The sequence below is a fragment of the Podarcis tiliguerta genome, assembly GCF_965153285.1.
Source record: "Podarcis tiliguerta genome assembly, chromosome: 13".
Lineage (NCBI taxonomy): Eukaryota > Metazoa > Chordata > Lepidosauria > Squamata > Lacertidae > Podarcis > Podarcis tiliguerta.
In genome coordinates, this window is record NC_139546.1 from 45,613,819 (window position 1) to 45,632,974 (window position 19,156).

Below are 19,156 nucleotides of genomic sequence, written 5' to 3' on the forward strand. Positions count from 1 at the left end.
CTCCGAAGAGAAGGACTTGGTGTACTGTGCAGATATTGCACAGCTTCTACTCAAGCTTGGAGTGCCACAGTACGAACCCAAAGATTGGAGACTGTTCATTGACAGCAGCAAGCGATCACTGAAATGTGTTCTGCTACACAACGGCAACCAGTTTGCCTCTATACCCCCTGGCTCACTCGACTACACTGAAGGAGAACTATGAAGCGGTGAAGTATGTGCTGGAGAAAATTGGTTATGATCAGCATAAGTGGTTTATTTGTGTTGACCTGAAGATGGTGAACTTTTTCTTGGGACAACAGTCTGGCTTCACCAAGTTTTCTGTGCATGTGGGATAGTAGGGACCGTACTCAGTATTACACGAAGAAGGACTGGCCTGTGTGGGAGGAATTGGTGCCTTGCAAAGAAAGGAACGTCATCAACGACCCTCTGATGGACAGAGACAGAATACTCTTCCCACCGCTGCACATCAAGCTCGGCTTAATCAAGCAGTTCACCAAGGCTCTGGACAAGGATGATGACTGCTTCACTTACTTGTGCCAGGCTTTTCCAGGATTGACCATGGAGAAGTTGAAAGCTGGCATCTTTGACGGTCCTCAGATCCGTCAGCTCATCAGAGATCCAGAGTTCGGAAACTCAATGAACAAAGTGGAACTGGAAGCGTGGAAGGCATTTGTTCTGATAGTGAAGAACTTTCTTGGCAACAATAAGGCCAGAAACTACGCAGAACTTGTCAACAACATGCTGACTGCTTTCAGAAACCTGGGCTGCAACATGAGCATCAAGATGCACTACCTATTTTCACATATGGACTGGTTTCCTGAGAACCTGGGTTCAATGAGTGATGAGCAGGTGGAGAGATTCCATCAGGACATGAAAGAGATGGAGACCAGGTATCAGGGTCGCTGGGACGCAGTCATGATGGCTGACTACTGTTGGACTCTGAAGAGAGACCTCCCTGCTGCTGAGCATTCCAGGAGTTCCAAGAAATGGAAGTTCAAGCCCTGAAGTTTGAAAAATGGTGTAGCAACATGCAGTTTACGTGTACTTACTTTTATCAATGCCCACCATTCAGTTTACAGTAAACCTGACCTGATGGAGAGAAACGGATGCCATTTCCTGATTCAGCAGTGCAAAAATACCCTAAATCAGTTGTAGAAATCTAGACAACATTCACAAAGTAAAAAATTGTTACCCAGTGCACCCAAATAATATACATATATTAATAAGTCAGTGCAAAGTAAATCAAAGCCATCACTCAATCTACATGTTCCAATGCATTTGTCCATTGTTTTCCTAACCACAAAAACTCCATCTTTATTGCTGAGTTTCTTGTGCTAGTGCAGGAGTCAGGTACATTTCCCCCCAGCTGGCCAGATTGCTTGTTCTTCCACCCCTTACGATCCAAAGATTGATAGGTGCATGGGTCCACCAACCTGTCATTCATAGGACATCACAAATCAATGTGGTGTAGTGGTTAAGAGCGGTAGTCTCGTAATCTGGGGAACCTGGTTCGTGTCTCCGCTCCTCCACATGCAGCTGCTGGGTGACCTTGGGCCAGGCACACTTCTTTGAAGCCTCTCAGCCCCATTCACCTCACAGAGTGTTTGTTGTGGGGGAGGAAGGGAAAGGAGAATGTTAGCCGCTTTGAGACTCCTTAAAGGGAGTGAAAGGCGGGATATCAAATCCAAACTCTTCTTCTTTAAAGGCATAGCTCCAAAGAGGCTTGTTCTAGGAGGTAGAAGGAGTTTCTTCTGTTGAAATGGAGTCCCCCCCCCCCAATCCATTTCAATAGGAGTTTTGAGGAAAGCTGCCTCCTCCTCTTGGAGCAAGGTGGGCTCTCATCATTATCATTCGAATGACGCTTTCCCCTTGCTACATACAACCTAGTTCAGGTAGGAACGGTAAGAAATGAGATTCCTGCTAAACACTGGAAATAACTTTATGAAGGTAAGAGATGTTTGGCAGAGGAATGGACTCCTTCAGAAGGTGGTGGGCCCCAGGGACCCTTCCAACTATACAAATCTATGATTTTATGGTTCTATGAAAGGGGGACCAAGTGGCTCAACTGAAGAACAAAGGAATATATTTGAAAATCAGTCATAGAAAAATTTCAGAATAAAGTAACAAAGCAGCATAATAGCAAATATAAAAACATCCCAAAAAGCAAGGTCTGAGGGCTATAAATACGACAAGATTACATGATTCAACATTACATCTCCCGGCAACAGCAAACTTAACAAGGAACATAGTAGTTTCAAATGCTCCTAGAAAGACCTCTCTTATGATGTTCCTCACAGTCCTTCTCCTACAGAACCTTCTTAAAAGAGTTTAAAAAGCAGGGGCTGGGTAACTGGAAGCAGCCCTCCAGGGAGACCATGCGGGAAGAGAAAAACTGAACTCACTTTAAGCTCCTAATTGTTACTTTGAAGATATATATGATGTCAGCTGTGAAGAAGGTGGGTGTGGTTTGCCAGGAATGGCCTGGGAATTGGGACCACAGCTGGGCAAAATAGGGCCTACTAACCAGACTTTCCTCACCTCTGTTTTTATTTCACAAAGCTAAACTTTCCAAAATTGATCTCACAATAGATTATCACCATTGAGGAGGGACCCAAAGTCACCACTTTTATACTAAAACCCTAGCTATATAGCAATGCAATACAACAAAGAAAAAAAAACAATTTACATCTTTTTCCTTATCATTTGCTCCTTTTTGTTCAGCTCTGGCCTCAAAACAATGATGTAACATTTAGGGGCAAAGATGCAGCCCAACAATCCAGCACTGGAGGACAAGATGGAGAAGATCTCCACCACCACCATGTATTTTCCTTTGGTGCTCAGATAGGTTGGAACAAAAGAAAGCCAAACACTGCAGAACAGCAACATGCTGAATGTAATGAACTTGGCTTCATTGAAACTGTCTGGTAATTTGCGAGCTGCAAATGCCACAATGAAGCTGGCAGTGGCCAGGAGGCCCATGTAGCCCAAGACACAGTAAAACATGGTCACTGAGCCTTCATTGCACTGTACAATGGTTTCTTCCATTACCGAGTGCATGTCTAAAGCAGGGAATGGGGGAGAGGTCATCAGCCAGCCGCTACAAATAACCATTTGAAAAAGAGAGCAGGAAAGGACAATGGAGTTGGTCATTTTTTTCCCTACCCACTTCCTCATACTGGAGCCTGGCTTGGTGGCCATGAAAGCTGCAACTACAGTGATGGTTTTGGCCAACACACAGGAAACTGCCACAGAGAAGACGATGCCAAAAGTTGGTTGTCGAAGAAGGCAGGTCACTTTCCCAGGGTGTCCAATAAACAGAAAAGATGAGAGGAAACAGAGTAGAAGGGCAATTAGGAGAGCGTAGGTGAGATCTCTGTTGTTGGCTTTGACAATGGGAGTGTCTTTGTGTTGGATAAAAGTTCCTAGCACCAAAGCTGTGATCAGGGAAAAAGGAAGAGCAACGGAGGCCAAGCCAATCCCTAAAGGTTCCTCATAAGAAAGAAAGCTTATTGTTTTGGAGATGCATCTATTTTTCTTCTTGTTTGGATACTGATCTTCTGGGCATCTGAAACAGTCCGCAGTGTCTGAAAAGTAGAACAAGGTCAAACTCCAGTTTCAATTCATGTCTGGTTTTTTGCCTGCTATTTATTTATTATTATTTTCCCTATTGTTCCTATATTATTTTTGCTATTGTTCTTAACCTTCTGATATTTAGGGAGCTGGTTGTATAGTTGAATTACTCTTTGAGTTTTCTGCTCAATCTGACAGGTTTGTTTAAACCATTTTAGGTAACCTAGCTGCAGCAGGATTGCACCAGAATGGCAGAATGGGTGGAAACTTGATTTATTGAACCAACAGTAAATTGGGACAAAAATGTATTTTACTCCCATATTTAATTTCTCTGGTTTAGGAAGTTTACACCTTTCCTTTTGTACATGGTAGTACCCAGTGTTAGGCATTCTAATGCAGAAAATCAAATAGGCAGAGTCATAACAAAATGAGTGGACCATAAAGCTTCTAGCAAAGTGTAGGAGCAAAGCATGTCCCTAGGTCAGATGAGGCCCAGGCTGCCTAAACCCTCCCACAGTTGCCTGCTTGGAACCTGGATGCTTGTCTTGCCATACACACAAGTCCAACATTGTTTAACTCTGAAGGGTGTTGAACATCAAGTGGAATGCAATTCAAACAACAAGTGCTGATTGGAATCAGGACCCTATATTCACCATAGTCCCATGCCATCCCCTCTGACCTGAAGCATAATGAATAAAGTTCTGACCTAATTCCACCCAAGATGGATATTTCATTCCAGCCACACACATGATTCACAAATCTGCAACTTTTACTACTTGCCAAGTTCACTTAAATTATGTGTACCATGAAGTCTTTTTCTGGGGCCTACTTTCAGATCTGAATGCATAGGATTTTGCCAGGTTTATGAGTTTTTTAAGGTTTTGATGAGAAGTTAGTGGAAAGTAGCAGCAAAATATTCACACCACTCCAAGGAAGATAGTGTGGTCACATGCACAACATTGTATTTAAATTCATTTCAACACATATTTGCTAATCTTTTACATGAAAAATGTTGTTTACCATTCTGGTTTGAAATTTTCCCTTCTGGACATGGAGTACAATCATAGCAGCAAAATTTCTGTCCTTCCTTACTTTTCTTCTGATTACCTGGGAGGCAGCAGTTATTGCATACAGAAACGGGCATCACCTATGAACAGGAAACAATTTCAGAAGGAAGGAATATTTGAAAGAAACTTTCAGCCTCTAAACTTCAAATAAGAAAGTAGACCTCTCATAAACATTTTCACAGAACAGTTGATTCATATCAAGTTGAACTATTTGTCCATTTGTTTTATATACGGATTAAACTAAGGCTATTTTATTAACTCTATATTTAAGAAATTATAAACTTTATATGGAAAAGCCCAGACGTGGCAAATATTAAATTCCTCTATCACTTTCCTAAACCTGTCAGTATTTAGTAAGGTCTGTTTGAGGCATAAGACTCCAAGTGAATGAAACAAGTCAACCTGAAAATGCATCCATTCTCTGCCCCACAGGCTTGAGGCCATAGTATAAGCCTCTTAAATCAGGATTCAGCTGTTTCAATGAACCTATACAAGTAAACACTGAGGGTTATTTGGAGAATGTGAATGACACGTCTGGAGAATGTGGGACCCACAAAAAAACCCTAGATTTCAGACCTGGTTAAAATTGTTGTGCCACATAATCTTGTCCTCGTGAATGATGAATTCTTTTCCATCAACTGCATCAGAATCAACCCATCCAACCTTCACTTGAAGGAAGGACCTGTTTGGGAATGTGACCGTATTCAGAATGTCAAAGCCACCTCCCATTTCTCTTTGATCAGTAAAGGACACAATTTCTCCAGCTGAGTTGTTAAATGAAATGTCATGAAGAATAAGGTGGAGCTAATAAAGAGAGAAAAGAGAGTAGAATAGAAAATAACTTGCTGGAGTTTTTGAACAAAATGTCAAAATATTTACAAAGGGATCACAGGTGAGAGCTGGAAAGGGCTGCTATCCTCTGTAGGTGGTGGGGGCTAAGAATTCTTGGTATTCTAGTTGTGGTTTTTTTTTTTTTTGAAGTTTTTAGAGATGTTATATTATTGTATTGTGGAAAACATCAATCATTTTCAGTGCATATGATCTGCAATAGCATTTCAAAGCACCTCTGGATCATAATGCAACAAAGTCTTTTTTTGTTTTTAAAAAGATATTTTTTTCTAGTAAATAAAACAAACTCAAAATAAAGAGCCCAAATAAATATTATTAAAACAGGCTGAAAGCAGGACATGTTTGGACATTATAATCAAATTTGTTATTCCAAAACATACAAAAAAATACATTTCCCCTCCATAAAGGTTTAAATGTCAGTGTAATGAAATAACTATGGACAAAATTTTCCTCAATCCATTCAGATATTCTTAGTTATTGTATTCTTACTAGGAGTTATAAGGTTGAAAATTATTTCTCGATCATTTTCCGGAATAACTTCTCTTAGACAACCAAGCAGAAAAGTTTTAGTATCCTAGGATATATAAAGCTTTCTGCTCTAGTCATGCAGAAAATGACTTTTGTTTCTCTTCATTCTCAGTACATTACCTGCCAAGGCTCCAGGTCCTGAAGTTTTAATCTTTCACTTTTCCCCATTGCTCTTTGCTTGGATCTACGTGAGTGAATGTTCTGCAAGGCATGAGCCACAGCATAGACACCATTATAGATGCTGTAGCTGTGACCAGTCATGCCCATTTCAAACAGAGACCTTGGAAGACTCTGCAATCTCTCCTCCCCAGAACACATACCATAGACCTCCATTGGTGCATCAAAATTGGGAAGAATACAGTCAAATGCTTGCTCCCAGAAGCCTTTGATGAAACCATCTCCCTGGGTCCAGGAAGGCTTTATGTTGTGTAGAAATTTCTTGAAAGCTGGAAGATTTTGTGAGTGGATTGTGAAGGAAAGGGAACCCTGGAAGAGCAGAACATTCCAAACCTTAAGAAGACCCATAGATATGAAATCTGTCTGTGCTGTAAAGATCCATACCTTTTTAAATGATGTGTTTTTCTTATTTGTAGGATCTGGCACAAATATGATAGCTCTCAGTGCTATAATGGCTAGAGATTCTCCATAAACAATAATTGTAGTGACTTTATTATCTCTGATTTGAACGTACATATTTAAAGCTATATCATGCATTTCATCCACATTATCAATGTGGAGTTGTTTTGGGATTTTTTGTGTGAAGGCTGAGCAAATTCCATTTTGAAAAAGCAATGGCTCCAGGGTCTGCAAGAAATGTTCTCCACTGTTATCATTCAGAGCAAGGAGTCCGATCCACGTCCATCCAAAATGCTTAAGCAAGTGGATAATCCCCACAAACTGGTGGGCTTCACTGGGCACCATGCGGTAAAAAGAAGGAACCTGACTTGTATCACTCTCCACTGCAGGAAATGAACCATATGCAAACTAAAAGGGAATGCACATATATTTTCAGGTTATGTTGAAAGAATTAATCCTGTACCATTTGGCTTTTTATTCAACAATTATCTGTTGAATTATCTGTTGAAATATATCCAGGGAAAATGGGATAAAGATGTAGAATTGTACTAAATTTTAAAGTAATGATCATGACCATTTTCCTTTTTATTGAACAAATTCTAAGCTCTCAATTTTTTTTGTAATTGCACATTTTGATTTGAGCTGTGAGCAGATCAGTCTCACATCCCTAAAAATAAAGCAGAAAAAAGGGAAAGCAATATGGGCCAAAGATGTAGGCTTGGGTTCAACTAAATTTTAAATTATTGATCATGACTAAAATAGATCCATTAATTTTGTTGAGTCTGTTCTCAGTAAAACTACTGGCTAGAATACTTCCCAATGGGTCCGCTCTGTCTAGAACAAACATGGAAGCAACCCATAGAGGCAGGAAGAAAAAATTCCCTTCCGCCCCTTCATATCGCTTACCTGTGGAATCTTATAGAGACCTAATGTGTCTGCCATATGGAAGGTGGTATCATGGCCAAGTCCCCCAATGGTGGATATGAGGGTTTTCTGGGTGTCACATTTGTAGTTGGGGACAAATGTCCTCATTTTGAAGAGGAGGTCTAGAGTCGTACGGTAGGTCATCCTTGCATCATAATAGCTGTCATAGATGTGGAAGCCAAGTGTGATATTGGGCAAGATGTTGGGATTCTCATTGACTTCTTTCACAGCAAATGCCAATGCAAGAATGTGCTGATAGAATTTTGTCACCATACTGCAAATAAAGTAAATGTATAGATATAGATATAGATATAGATATAGATATAGATATGGATAGATATAGATATAGATATAGATGATATAGATGATATAGATGATATAAATATGTAGATATATAGCAATACTGGACATATTCTGTTTCAAATTGAAATTATTTTATTTGTGATTAATACATCAAAGCGAATAAAAATCATACTGTCCAGAGAAAATCCATGATTGAACAGGTCATTTCTGTTTTGCATGATACTTTCATATACTTGCTGTTCTTCAGCTTTTCATCTTAGTTGATCACGAAAAATAAATAAAACAAATCTGTTTATCCTTTATTTGGTGACAACTTCATTTTTAACTGAATAAGTATGTTCCACATCATGAAAGCTACAATCTTATACCCCATTATCTGAAAGTTGCATTGAATTTATTGGGCTTGTTTCTCAGCACACGGCTGGGGTAGAGTCAGGAAAGCTCCTTGCACATCCGAACCACAGATTTGAGGTGTACAGTCCACAGTAGTTAAGCACAGTCATTAGGCCTGCGGGGCATCTGAGAGAAGGGGGAATCAAGTGGGAATGGATTTACCTTCTCACTGGAAGAGACCGCTAGTTGTAAAATTTGTCTCAGATTTTTTTCTTGGTTTTCCAGCTCAGTACCTGCCTCTCTTGCTTGCCTAAGGCCTCAGCCTGACAACCTCAGGTCTCCCTGTGCCATCCAACCTGAAGTGCTAGCAATCCCTGTCGCAGCAATACAACCCATCCAATCTCTGGCTCCCTCCAAATACACCCACATACAGTACTTACGTTAAAGCCCAGGGAGTTTCACCACAATGTTATTCCTCCCATGGAGCTTTTTTCAGATCAGGAGTCTCATAAGAAAAGTTTAACTGAAAGACAAATGCCCTCACAAATGTCAGCTGCATCGCACCTAACCTAAGAAGTAATTTCATCTCAGCACACACCGAAACTTTAAATCACCTGTGATAAGAGGTGGTCAAATATAATACTCTTTCAAAAGGCAAGGAAACTTTGGCGATTTTGCAGGATAGTGCATGGTACAGCTCTAATTTTATGTTTTGAATTTCTCTGCAATGTAATCTTATCTATTTATTTTCATTTTCACCCTTCTCTTCCCCACTCATTGTAATATGTATACTGCAGAGAAATTGCAAATACACTGCTTTTATTTTATCAAACATTCTTTGTGAGCTGATAGGCTTTTATTATTGTTACTGGAACAACTTTTTAATACCACCATTCAGCCAAAATGTGGCTCTGGTTGCAGTTTGAAAATGTTGGTGATAAGATATTCCTTCCCCTTAAGATTCCTGTCTTAAAAGCATGAGAAAAAGAGAAAGGCAGTATAGAGGGGGAATGGAAGTTTCTTACTATGAAACATCAAACAGGTTCTGTGATGGGTGTTCCTTGAATAAAACTTCATAGAAAATGTAATAGCTCTGAGACACAATCCCACCAATGATGAGGTCACCTGGCTGGTACCACTCATGTGGAACAGAAAAAGGATTATTCCTGGGGCACCAGATAGAGGTATTACAAACAGGAATTATTAGAAATAGCAACATCAGCAGCAGCATCCTGGCAGCCAAGCTTATGATATACATTTAATCAAATACATTTCTGTAGTAGTAACAGAGATTATATTCTCATAAATTGCGTCCAGCCTGACTCTCCATAGCATATGAGCTTATTTTTTAAACACTTTCTGGCTGGCTTGTTGATTGTTTTCTACTTACTACATGAAACCATCTGGGGGCTTTACCTGGTGAAGAGATTGCAGTCATTTGAGTAATTGTAGTATAGGAGTATTAATCACTTGTTCAGAGTTTGGAGTCTAAGTGACACTTTTGCTTTTTTTTTTTTACTCCCAATTGTGCTCCACATTTTGGGGGGGGGGGGGAGAGAGCAGAAGAATTTTTCCTTGGTGAACTAACAACAACAGGAAACTCGAGAGCAAAGGCACTACTTTTTGGATACAAAGCGGAAGTGCTATATATTGAGATTAAAGCCACTTCTCAACTCCATTTTTAAACTATGATTAAAAACCAGGCAACTTGACTCATTTGCACGAATTATATGCAGATATTGTTGTATTGGAGGGGTGGGCTATCCCCCCCCCCAGTCACTGAGTTCTCTCCAGAATAACCTTCCCCATTCCATATGCCAGTGGTGGCTAGGACTAGAGGTGAAAGTAAACAGAATTCCTAATGTACATTTTAGCAGTGTATTGCATCTACAGTACTTTATGCTCTCATACACCCACATGGGTCTATTCCCCATTCAAACCATCAAGAGTTCGCAGTCATATTGAAGGCAAACAAAAGCACTCAGCATATGTAGCAGAACAAGGGATGTATGTCTTGTTGCTGTTGCTGTTGCTGACAAATAGTAGTAGTAGTAGTAGTAGTAGTAATATGTTTATAATGATGGGACTCAAGGTAGCTTATTAATAAAAACAAAAATCACTAAAAACATAGACGAAGCAAACATTAACAGACACCTAAACGTTAATAGGATTTAAACTTTATAGCTTCTATATAGGGCTTCCAGGAGAAGTTTTGTACAAAATGGATGCCAATATATTTAAATTCTCAGCATTGTTCAATCTGGTGACCATTAATAGACCACTGGAAATGAGAATGTCTTTTCCCAAACACCATTACATTTGTTTTGGTATCATTAATGTGTGGTTGTTCTTTAGAACAGAAAACACTGAACTTAGAGAGTAGTCTTCTCAACCCTATGCGAGAGATTGAAATTAAAACCATATTGTCATCATATAAAAGAATAAAGATCTTATTTGACCTGATTGAGAGAGGGGAAAAAATAATGGGCCAGAGAATACTTTCATCTAGCTCAACCCCATGCAATAAAGGAATCTTTTCGATCAATGTGGGGCTCAGACCAAAGACCCTGAGATCAAGGGTCTCATTCTCTAACAACTGAGGTAGCCACACCAATAATTACACTGAAAACAGCATGGCCCTCTTTCATTAAAAGCAGTTCCAGAAAACCTGCTGGAACAAGAACAACCTTGCCAGAGGAAGAAGGGATCCAGTCTAGCTTATCCAGCGAGGGACTTTCCTAGCTTAGGAGCTGCCTAAGGGCCTCCCCTGAAGATTTCAAAACCTGGGCAGCTGTAGTCTGAGAGAATACAGTCTTTCAGGTAGCTTGAACCAAAACTGTCTAGGGCTTTATAGGTGATAACAAGCACTTTGAATTGTTACCAGAAGCCGACTGGAAGCCAGTGGAGCTGTTCTAGGAAGCAAGTTGTATGCTCCCTATAACCGGCCCTTGTCAGCAATGTGGCTTCATCCCTTTGAGCCCTTTAAAGCTTTTGAGCATTTTTCAAAGACAGCGCCAAAGGGGATGTAAATTATGTATGTGCCTCTGTCGCCAAATCAGACATCTCATGTCTGGAATGGGCACAACTGTGAATGTAACTGAGGATGAAGAGTGACCGAGGGTGGACCAATATAATATCTGCCAGGAATTAAAATTATTCATTGTATGGAACAAGAAAAGGGTCACTTGGAGGGTACCTCAAAGTATTTGCAGAAAGAGAGAGAGTAACTCCCCCTCCCTCCAATTTTAGCTAGAATTGGGAATTTTGGTAACAACCATCCTGGGTTGTATGCTTTCCCCACAACTGACCACATGCCACCTTTGCTCCATGGTGGCACCGAAAGCAGTACAAAAGTAGCACTGGTTGCCAGTTACTGTCAGCTCCTTTGCCAAGGGTTTTGATACCTGAGGAGAAGGTTTTAAAGCCCCACACAATTTTTTGAGCTAGCAAGTTGTTTAAAACAGATTTTAATGGTTTAATATTGTAGTTGCCTTCACTGGACCTGTGGGTTTGCTGTTAATAATAACAACAGCAACTACTACTACAACAACCACTGATATTACAGAATAATATAGAATTTGATGGAAATAAAACTGTAGAAGAATGGAAACAGTGCTGGTTGTGATGAAGGTAGATGAGTGTGGAAATGACTACCTTCTTAAAAACACATTTTTATTTTAAAATATTTGTAATCAATGGAATAAAAATGTATTTGACTGTAAACAATAAAGGTTCATATTTAACAAAACAATGGGGGCAAATCAATAAGTCATTTATTTATTTCTCCTTACTAGTTGTTCTCTGCTGTTCAGTTCAGGTCTTAGAAGAATGATGTAGCATTTAGGGGCAAAGATGCAGCCCAATAATCCAGCACTGGAGGACAAGATGGAGAAGATCTCCACCACTACCATGTATTTACCCTTGGTGCTCAGATAGGTTGGGAGAAAGGAAATCCAAACACTGCAAAACACCAGCATGCTGAAGGTAATGAACTTGGCTTCATTGAAACTGTCTGGTAATTTGCGAGCTGCAAATGCCACAATGAAGCTGGCAGTGGCCAGGAGACCCATGTAGCCTAAGACACAGTAAAACATGGTCACTGAGCCTTCATTACATTGCACAATGGTTTCTTCCATTACTGAGTGCATGTCTAGAGCAGGGAATGGGGGAGAGGTCATCAGCCAGCCACTACCAATAATCGCTTGAAAAAGAGAGCAGGACAGGACAATGGAGTTGGTCATTTTTTTCCCTACCCACTTCCTCATACTGGAGCCTGGCTTGGTGGCCATGAAAGCTGCAACTACAGTGATGGTTTTGGCCAACACACAGGAAACTGCCACAGAGAAGACGATGCCAAAAGTTGGTTGTCGAAGAAGGCAGGTCACTTTCCCAGGGTGTCCAATAAACAGAAAAGATGAGAGGAAGCAGAGTAGCAGGGCAATGAGGAGAGCGTAGGTGAGATCTCTGTTGTTGGCTTTGACAATGGGAGTGTCTTTGTGTTGGATAAAAGTTCCTAGCACCAAAGCTGTGATGAGGGGGAAAGGAAGAGCAATGGAGGCCAAGCCAATCCCTAAAGGTTCCTCATAAGAAAGAAAGCTTATAGTTTTGGAGATGCATTGGTTTTTCTTCTTGTTTGGATACTTATCTTCTGGGCATCTGAAGCAATCAGCCATGTCTGAAAAGTAGAACAAGGTCAAACTCCAGTTGCAATTCATGTGTGTTTTTTGCATACTATTTAACAGTTACTTTTCCTGTTGTGCTGAACCTTCTAAATTTTACTCTTTGAGATTTCTGGTCAATCTGACAGGTTTTTTTAAACCATTTTAGGCAACCAAGCTGCACCAGGATTGTACCAGAATGGCAGAATGGGTGTAACCTTGGTATCTTGAATCAGCAATAAACTGGGACAAAAATGTATTTTACTCCCATATTTAATTTCTCTGGGTTATGAGGTTTACACCTTTCATTCTGTATGTGGCAGTACCCAGTCTTAGGCATTCTAAAGCAGAAAATCAAATAGGCAGAGTCATAACAAAATGAGTGGACCATAAAGCTTCTTGCAAAGTGTAGGAGCAAAGCATGTCCCTAGGTCAGATGAGGCCCAGGCTTCCCTTAACCCCTACCACAGTTGCCTGCTTGGAACCTGGATGCTTGTCTTGCCATACACACAAGTCCAACATTGTTTAACTCTAAAGGGTGTTGAACATCAAGTGGAATGCAATTCAAACAGCAAGTGCTGATTGGAATCAGGACCCTATATTCACCATAGTCGCATGCCATCCCCTCTGACCTGAAGCATAATGAATAAAGTTCTGACCTAATTCCACCCAAGATGGATATTTCATTCCAGCCACACACATGATTCACAAATCTGCAACTTTTACTACTTGTCAAGTTCACCTAAATTATGTGTACCATGAAGTCTTTTTCTGGGGCCTACTTTCAGATCTGAATGCATGGGATTTTACCAGGCTTATGAGTTTTTTAAGGTCTTGATGAGAAGTTACTGGAAAGTAGCAACAAAATATTCACACCACTCCAAGGAAGATAGTGTGGTCACATGCACAACATTGTATTTAAATTCATTTCAATACATATTTGCTAATCTTTTACGATGAAAAATGTTATTTACCATTCTGGTTTGAAATCTTCCCTTCTGGACATGGAGTACAATCATAGCAGCAAAATTTCTGTCCTTCCTTACTTTTCTTCTGATTGCCTGGGAGGCAGCAGTCATTGCATACAGAAACAGGCATCACCTATGAACAGGAAACATTTCAGAAGGAAGGAATATTTGAAAGAAACTTTTAGCCTCTAAACTTCATATAAGAAAGTAGACCTCTCATAAACATTTTCACAGGACAGCTGATTCATATCAAGTTGAACTATTGGTCCATTTGTTTTATATACGGATTAAAGACGGGCCCACCCATCATTTTTGGCATGAGATGGTTGGCCCTGCACGATCCGGTGGTCTCCTGGCATCAGCTTAACCTGACGTTTGGATCGGCGCATTGCTTGGAGAACTGTTTTGGAGTAAAGGAACCGCGAGTTGGTAGTGCCAGAGTGGCGGCTATGTGTGCGGGAGAGAAAGGCAGCATTCCTCCAGAATATATGGGCTTGGCAGAGGTTTTCAGCAAAAGAGAGGCAGACACGCTGCCACCGCACAGGCCTTACGATTGTCAGATCAACTTGGTCCCGGGGGCCAAGTTACTGGCAGGAAAACTGTACTCTATGTCCGATCAGGAGATGGAGGACTTAAGAGCCTTTATAGACAAGAACTTAAGGAGAGGTTTCATTAGGGAGTCCAGGGCAATAGGAGGAAGCCCCGTGTTCTTTGTGGACAAGAAGGCCACACGAGAGAAGAGGCTAGTCATGGACTTCCGCCGAATCAACGCCCAGATGGTCCCCATGGCCTTCCCAATCGATGACGTATTGGCGAGGGTGCGAAAGGGGAAATTTTTCACTAAACTGGATCTGAGAGGAGCCTACAATCTCATCAGGGTGCGAGAGGGGGAAGAGTGGAAGGCAACCATGTTCACACCACTAGGGGCATTCGAATATCTCATTATGCCCTTCAGTTTACAGTGTGGTAGTCCGTGCTTCTAAGCCTTCATGCACCACGTGTTGGGACCTTTGCTCTACAAAAACTGTGCTGCATTTTTGGATGACATACTTATTTATTCTCCAGACAAAGAACAGCACGTTAAGGACTGATCACTGTATCAGTGGTGTAAGAGGAAGCCCCCCCATGGGCAGGATGCATGGAAAAGCAGCTTAATATTGTTTAAACTCAAACAGGATAAATTCAGCAGATAACTCAAAGAGTAATTCACATAATGCTATATGACCATGAGTTTTTCAGATATGGGGCAGAGAATTAGGCATAAGTTGGTGCTTTTTGTTACTGGCAGGGGACAAGGTACATAACAGGGCACAGAATGAAAGCATGCCTCTAGTTGAGATGAGGCTGCCCTTTCTTAAACTCAGCCCATGGTTGCTTTCATATTGTATCACAGTGTGGTATGCTGGCCTGACAGCCATGGACAGAAAGTCTCTACAGATGGTGGTGAATACAGCACATGATATCATGGGCTGTCCCTTGAGCCTGCTAGATGACATCACAAGGGATCGTTGCCTTAGGAGAGTGAGAAAAATTCTTAGGGATGACTCACACCCCAGTCATCACCTCTTTAATCTTCTACCCTCGGGCAGGAGATTTAGAAGTATAATCAGCTGTAACAACAGACTAAAAAGTAGCTTCTATCCATGGGCTGTTAGGCTGTTGAGCAGAAAATAAGATAGCGAAATTGACTTGTGAGGTAGTGTGTCCTGCGATAAGAGACTGAGTGTTTGGGGGTGGGGAGGGAGGCTCGTTTAATTTCATTGTACACAGGTTGTACAATGACAATAAAGGTATTATTATTATTACTACTACTACTACTATTATTATTATTATTATTATTATTATTGAGATCTGTGATAACTGTCCTGTGGCACACCACTCTCCAATGCTGGTCAACTCCTAAGGGTAATAGGTGCATTTCAACCACTGAGTGGAATTTGAATAGCAGGTGCTCACTGAAATGATAACCTCCTCTTCACCCTACTCCTTTCCCAAACCTGCTTACCTGAGGCATAATAAATAAGTGTCTGACCGAATTTCACCTAGCATGGTTCTCTGCTGTGTTTCATTCCAGTCATACTAACAAGTCGCAAACCTGCAACTTGCAGATGATTGTACTTCTAGATATGCATTTAATGATACATTTGAAATGAGTGGGGAGCACTTTCAAATCTATGTGCATTGTATTGCACCAGACTTATTGGTTTTTAAATGCTTTCTTCAGAAGTTGCTGGAAAACAGTGGAAAAATATGAACACACCACTCCAAGTAGGATAGTGCAGATACATGCAAAAATGTAGTAATTAAATTATTTTAAATAGATCTGACACAATAATCTTTACTAATATTGAACAATGAAAAGTGTCCTGTACCATTCTGGTCTGACATCTTCCCTTCTGGACATAGTGTGCAATTGTAGCAGCAAAATTTCTGCCCTTCTTTCCTGTTCTTCTGATTACCAGGCTGCAGTAGTCATTACACACAGAAATGGGTGTCATCTATCCATACACAGGAAATAATTTCATAAGGGAGGCTTCTTTCTTAAAAAAATGTTCAGTCACTGCACTTCAAATAAGAAAGTAAACCTCTCACAACCACCCCCTTCTCCCCCCCCCCCAAAAGTCTTAGAAGCTGCTTCATATAAATCACAGCCATTGGCCCATTCTTTGTTAGTAAACCAGAAAAAGAGGCAAGATAAAATACATGAATTAAGCTAGGGCAACTTTATTCGTTGTAAGTTTAAGAATTTATAAATAACAAAGGGCAGGCATAATCAAACTCGGCCCTCCAGATGTTTTGAGACTACAATTCCCATCCCTGACCACTGGTCCTGTTAACTAGGGATGATGGGAGTTGTAGTCCCAAAACATCTGGAGGCCAAAGTTTGCCTATGCCTGGCAAAGGGGAAAGCCCATGCATAAAGAAATCTTTAGATCTTCTATCAGGCTCCTAAACCTGCCATGATTAACCGAGGTCTTTCTGATTCACACAGCCTTTGAGACACACAACTCTAAGTTAGCAACACATGTTAATTTCAAAAGTCACCCATACCCTGCCACATGTTTCAGAGAGCGCAGTGACAAGTCTCTAGAATCAAAATTCAGAAGGAGCTCAACATCTTTGCCAACCTCTTTCCTCTTCTGCACCCACCTGCCAAGTGACCAGAAAGCCAATTCAAGTAATGTGTAATTGCACCTATTTGGCACTGCTGGGTAGGTGTATGAAGCAGGTGGGAAAGGTCACTTAGCCCACCAGTCAATCACAAGAGGAAAAAAATGGTGATTATCTGGCGAGTACCTTGGCTCAACGGAATGCCCAGTTTCCATACCTGGTTAAAGGCTTTGTTCCATATAATCAGGTCCTCATGAATGGTGAATTCTTTTCTGTTGAGAGCGTTGGGATCCACCCATCCAATCTTCACTCGAAGGAAAGACTTGTTTGGGAAGGTGACCAAGTTCATGATGTCAAATCCACCTCCCATTTCTCTCTTATTAGTAAAGAACATTGTTTCTCCAGCTGAGTTGTTGAATGAAATTTCATTAAGAAAACGGTGTAACTAAATGAAAGGGAAAAGAGAGATGAAGGGGAAACTACATAATGGAGATATTGAACAAAATGTCATTATTTACAACAACTTTCTTTATCAGCATTATTTAGCTATAATTATGTAGCTTTACAGTACATAGACCAAGTGTGAAAAATCAGTTGTCTTGGCAGAGTTGATGCAAAAATTGTTATGCGCGTACACACACACACACACACACACACACACACACACACCAAATATATGAAGGAAATATGAAAGCATAAAGCTTTGTTTGTATGTGGCAAAAAATACTACTACTTTTGTACTTAGTGTTTCAGTGAAAGAATCATATGCTTGTTGCTCTTTGTTTGCAAAGCATTACCTGCCAAGGCTGCACATCCTGAAGTTTTAATCTTTCACTCCTCTCCATTGTTCTCTGCTTGGATCTAGGTGAGTAAGTGTTATGCAAGGCATGAGCCACAGTGTAAACAGCATTGTAGATACTGTAGCTATGGCCAGATATCTCCATTTCAAACAGAGCCCCTGGAAGACTGTCCAAGCTCTCCTCTCCAGTACACAGTTCTTTGGGCTCCACTACCACATGGGGATTTGGAAATATACAGTCAAATACTTGCTCCCAGAAGTCCTTGAAAAAGCCATCTCCCTGGCTCCAGGAAGGCTTGATCTTCTGAAGAAATTCACTGAACTTTAGAAGATTTCGTGAATGAATTGTGAAGGATATGGCACCATGGAAGACCTGAAAATCCCAGAATCTAAAAAGCCCTGTTACTATGAAATCAGTATGTGCTGTCAAGATCCACACCCTTTTAAATGATGTGTCTATCTTACTTGTTGGATCTTGCATAAATAGAATAGCTCTAAGCCATATGATTGTGAGAGATTCTCCATAGACGATAAATGTAGTGACTTTATTATCTGTGACCAGTACATACATATTTAAGGCTATGTCATGCGTTTCATCCAGGTTATCAAGATGGATTTGATGTGGGATTCTTTGTGTGAAGGCTGAGCAGATTCCATTTTGGGAAAGCAGAGGTTCCATGGTCTGCAAGAAATTTTGTCCACTGTCATCGTCCATAGTAAATAGACCAACCCATGTCCATTCAAAATGCTTAAGTAATCTGATAATTCCCATGTATTGTTGGGATTCATTTGGCACCATTCGGTAGAATGAAGGGATCTGACTTGTATCTCTTACCTCCTCAGTGTAAAATGAACCATATGCAAGCTGAAAGAAATTAGAAAGATATTACAGAGCTACACTGGAAGCTTTCTTCCTGAACATGTGCCTCTTTCATTAAAACATCACCACCAACAAAAATGTTGAAGCAGTTTGTAGTTTCCATTAAAGTTCAATCCAACAACTTTTTCAATTAAACATTTCTACAGGTTGGGACGTGCGTGGCACTGTGGTCTAAACCACTGGGCCTAGGGCTTGCCAATTGGAAGGTTGGCGGTTCGAATCTCCGCGATGGGGTGAGCGCCCGTTGCTTGGTCCCTGCTCCTGCCAACCTAGCAGTTTGAAGGCACATCAAAGTGTAAGTAGATAAATAGGTACCGCTGTGGCGGGAAGGTAAGTGGCGTTTCCTTGTGCTGCTCTGGTTTTGCCAGTAGCGGCTTAGTCATGCTGGCCACATGACCTGGAAAAACTGTCTGCCGACAAACGCCCACTCCCTCGGCCAGTAAAGCGAGATGAGCACCGCAACCCCAGAGTCGTCAGTGACTGGACTTAATGGTCAGGGGTCCCTCTACCTTTACAGTTATGCAAATTTTTTTACATTAAAAATCCAACAATTATATTACAGCCTTTCTGGGAAGTTACCTTTGACTTTT

General features: G+C 40.8%; 1 protein-coding gene across 1 annotated transcript; it reads right to left on the reverse strand.

Annotated features, from left to right (window-relative positions):
- Positions 1-2,682: 2,682 nt before the first annotated feature.
- LOC310662647 (vomeronasal type-2 receptor 26-like) lies at positions 2,683-6,728 on the reverse strand (the record flags this gene model as incomplete). Its single annotated transcript, XM_083409591.1, has 4 exons — positions 2,683-3,584; positions 4,591-4,717; positions 5,214-5,441; positions 6,135-6,728. The coding sequence occupies 4 exons, from the start codon at positions 6,726-6,728 to the stop codon at positions 2,683-2,685; spliced, it is 1,851 nt and encodes a 616-aa protein (XP_083265717.1).
- Positions 6,729-19,156: the final 12,428 nt, after the last annotated feature.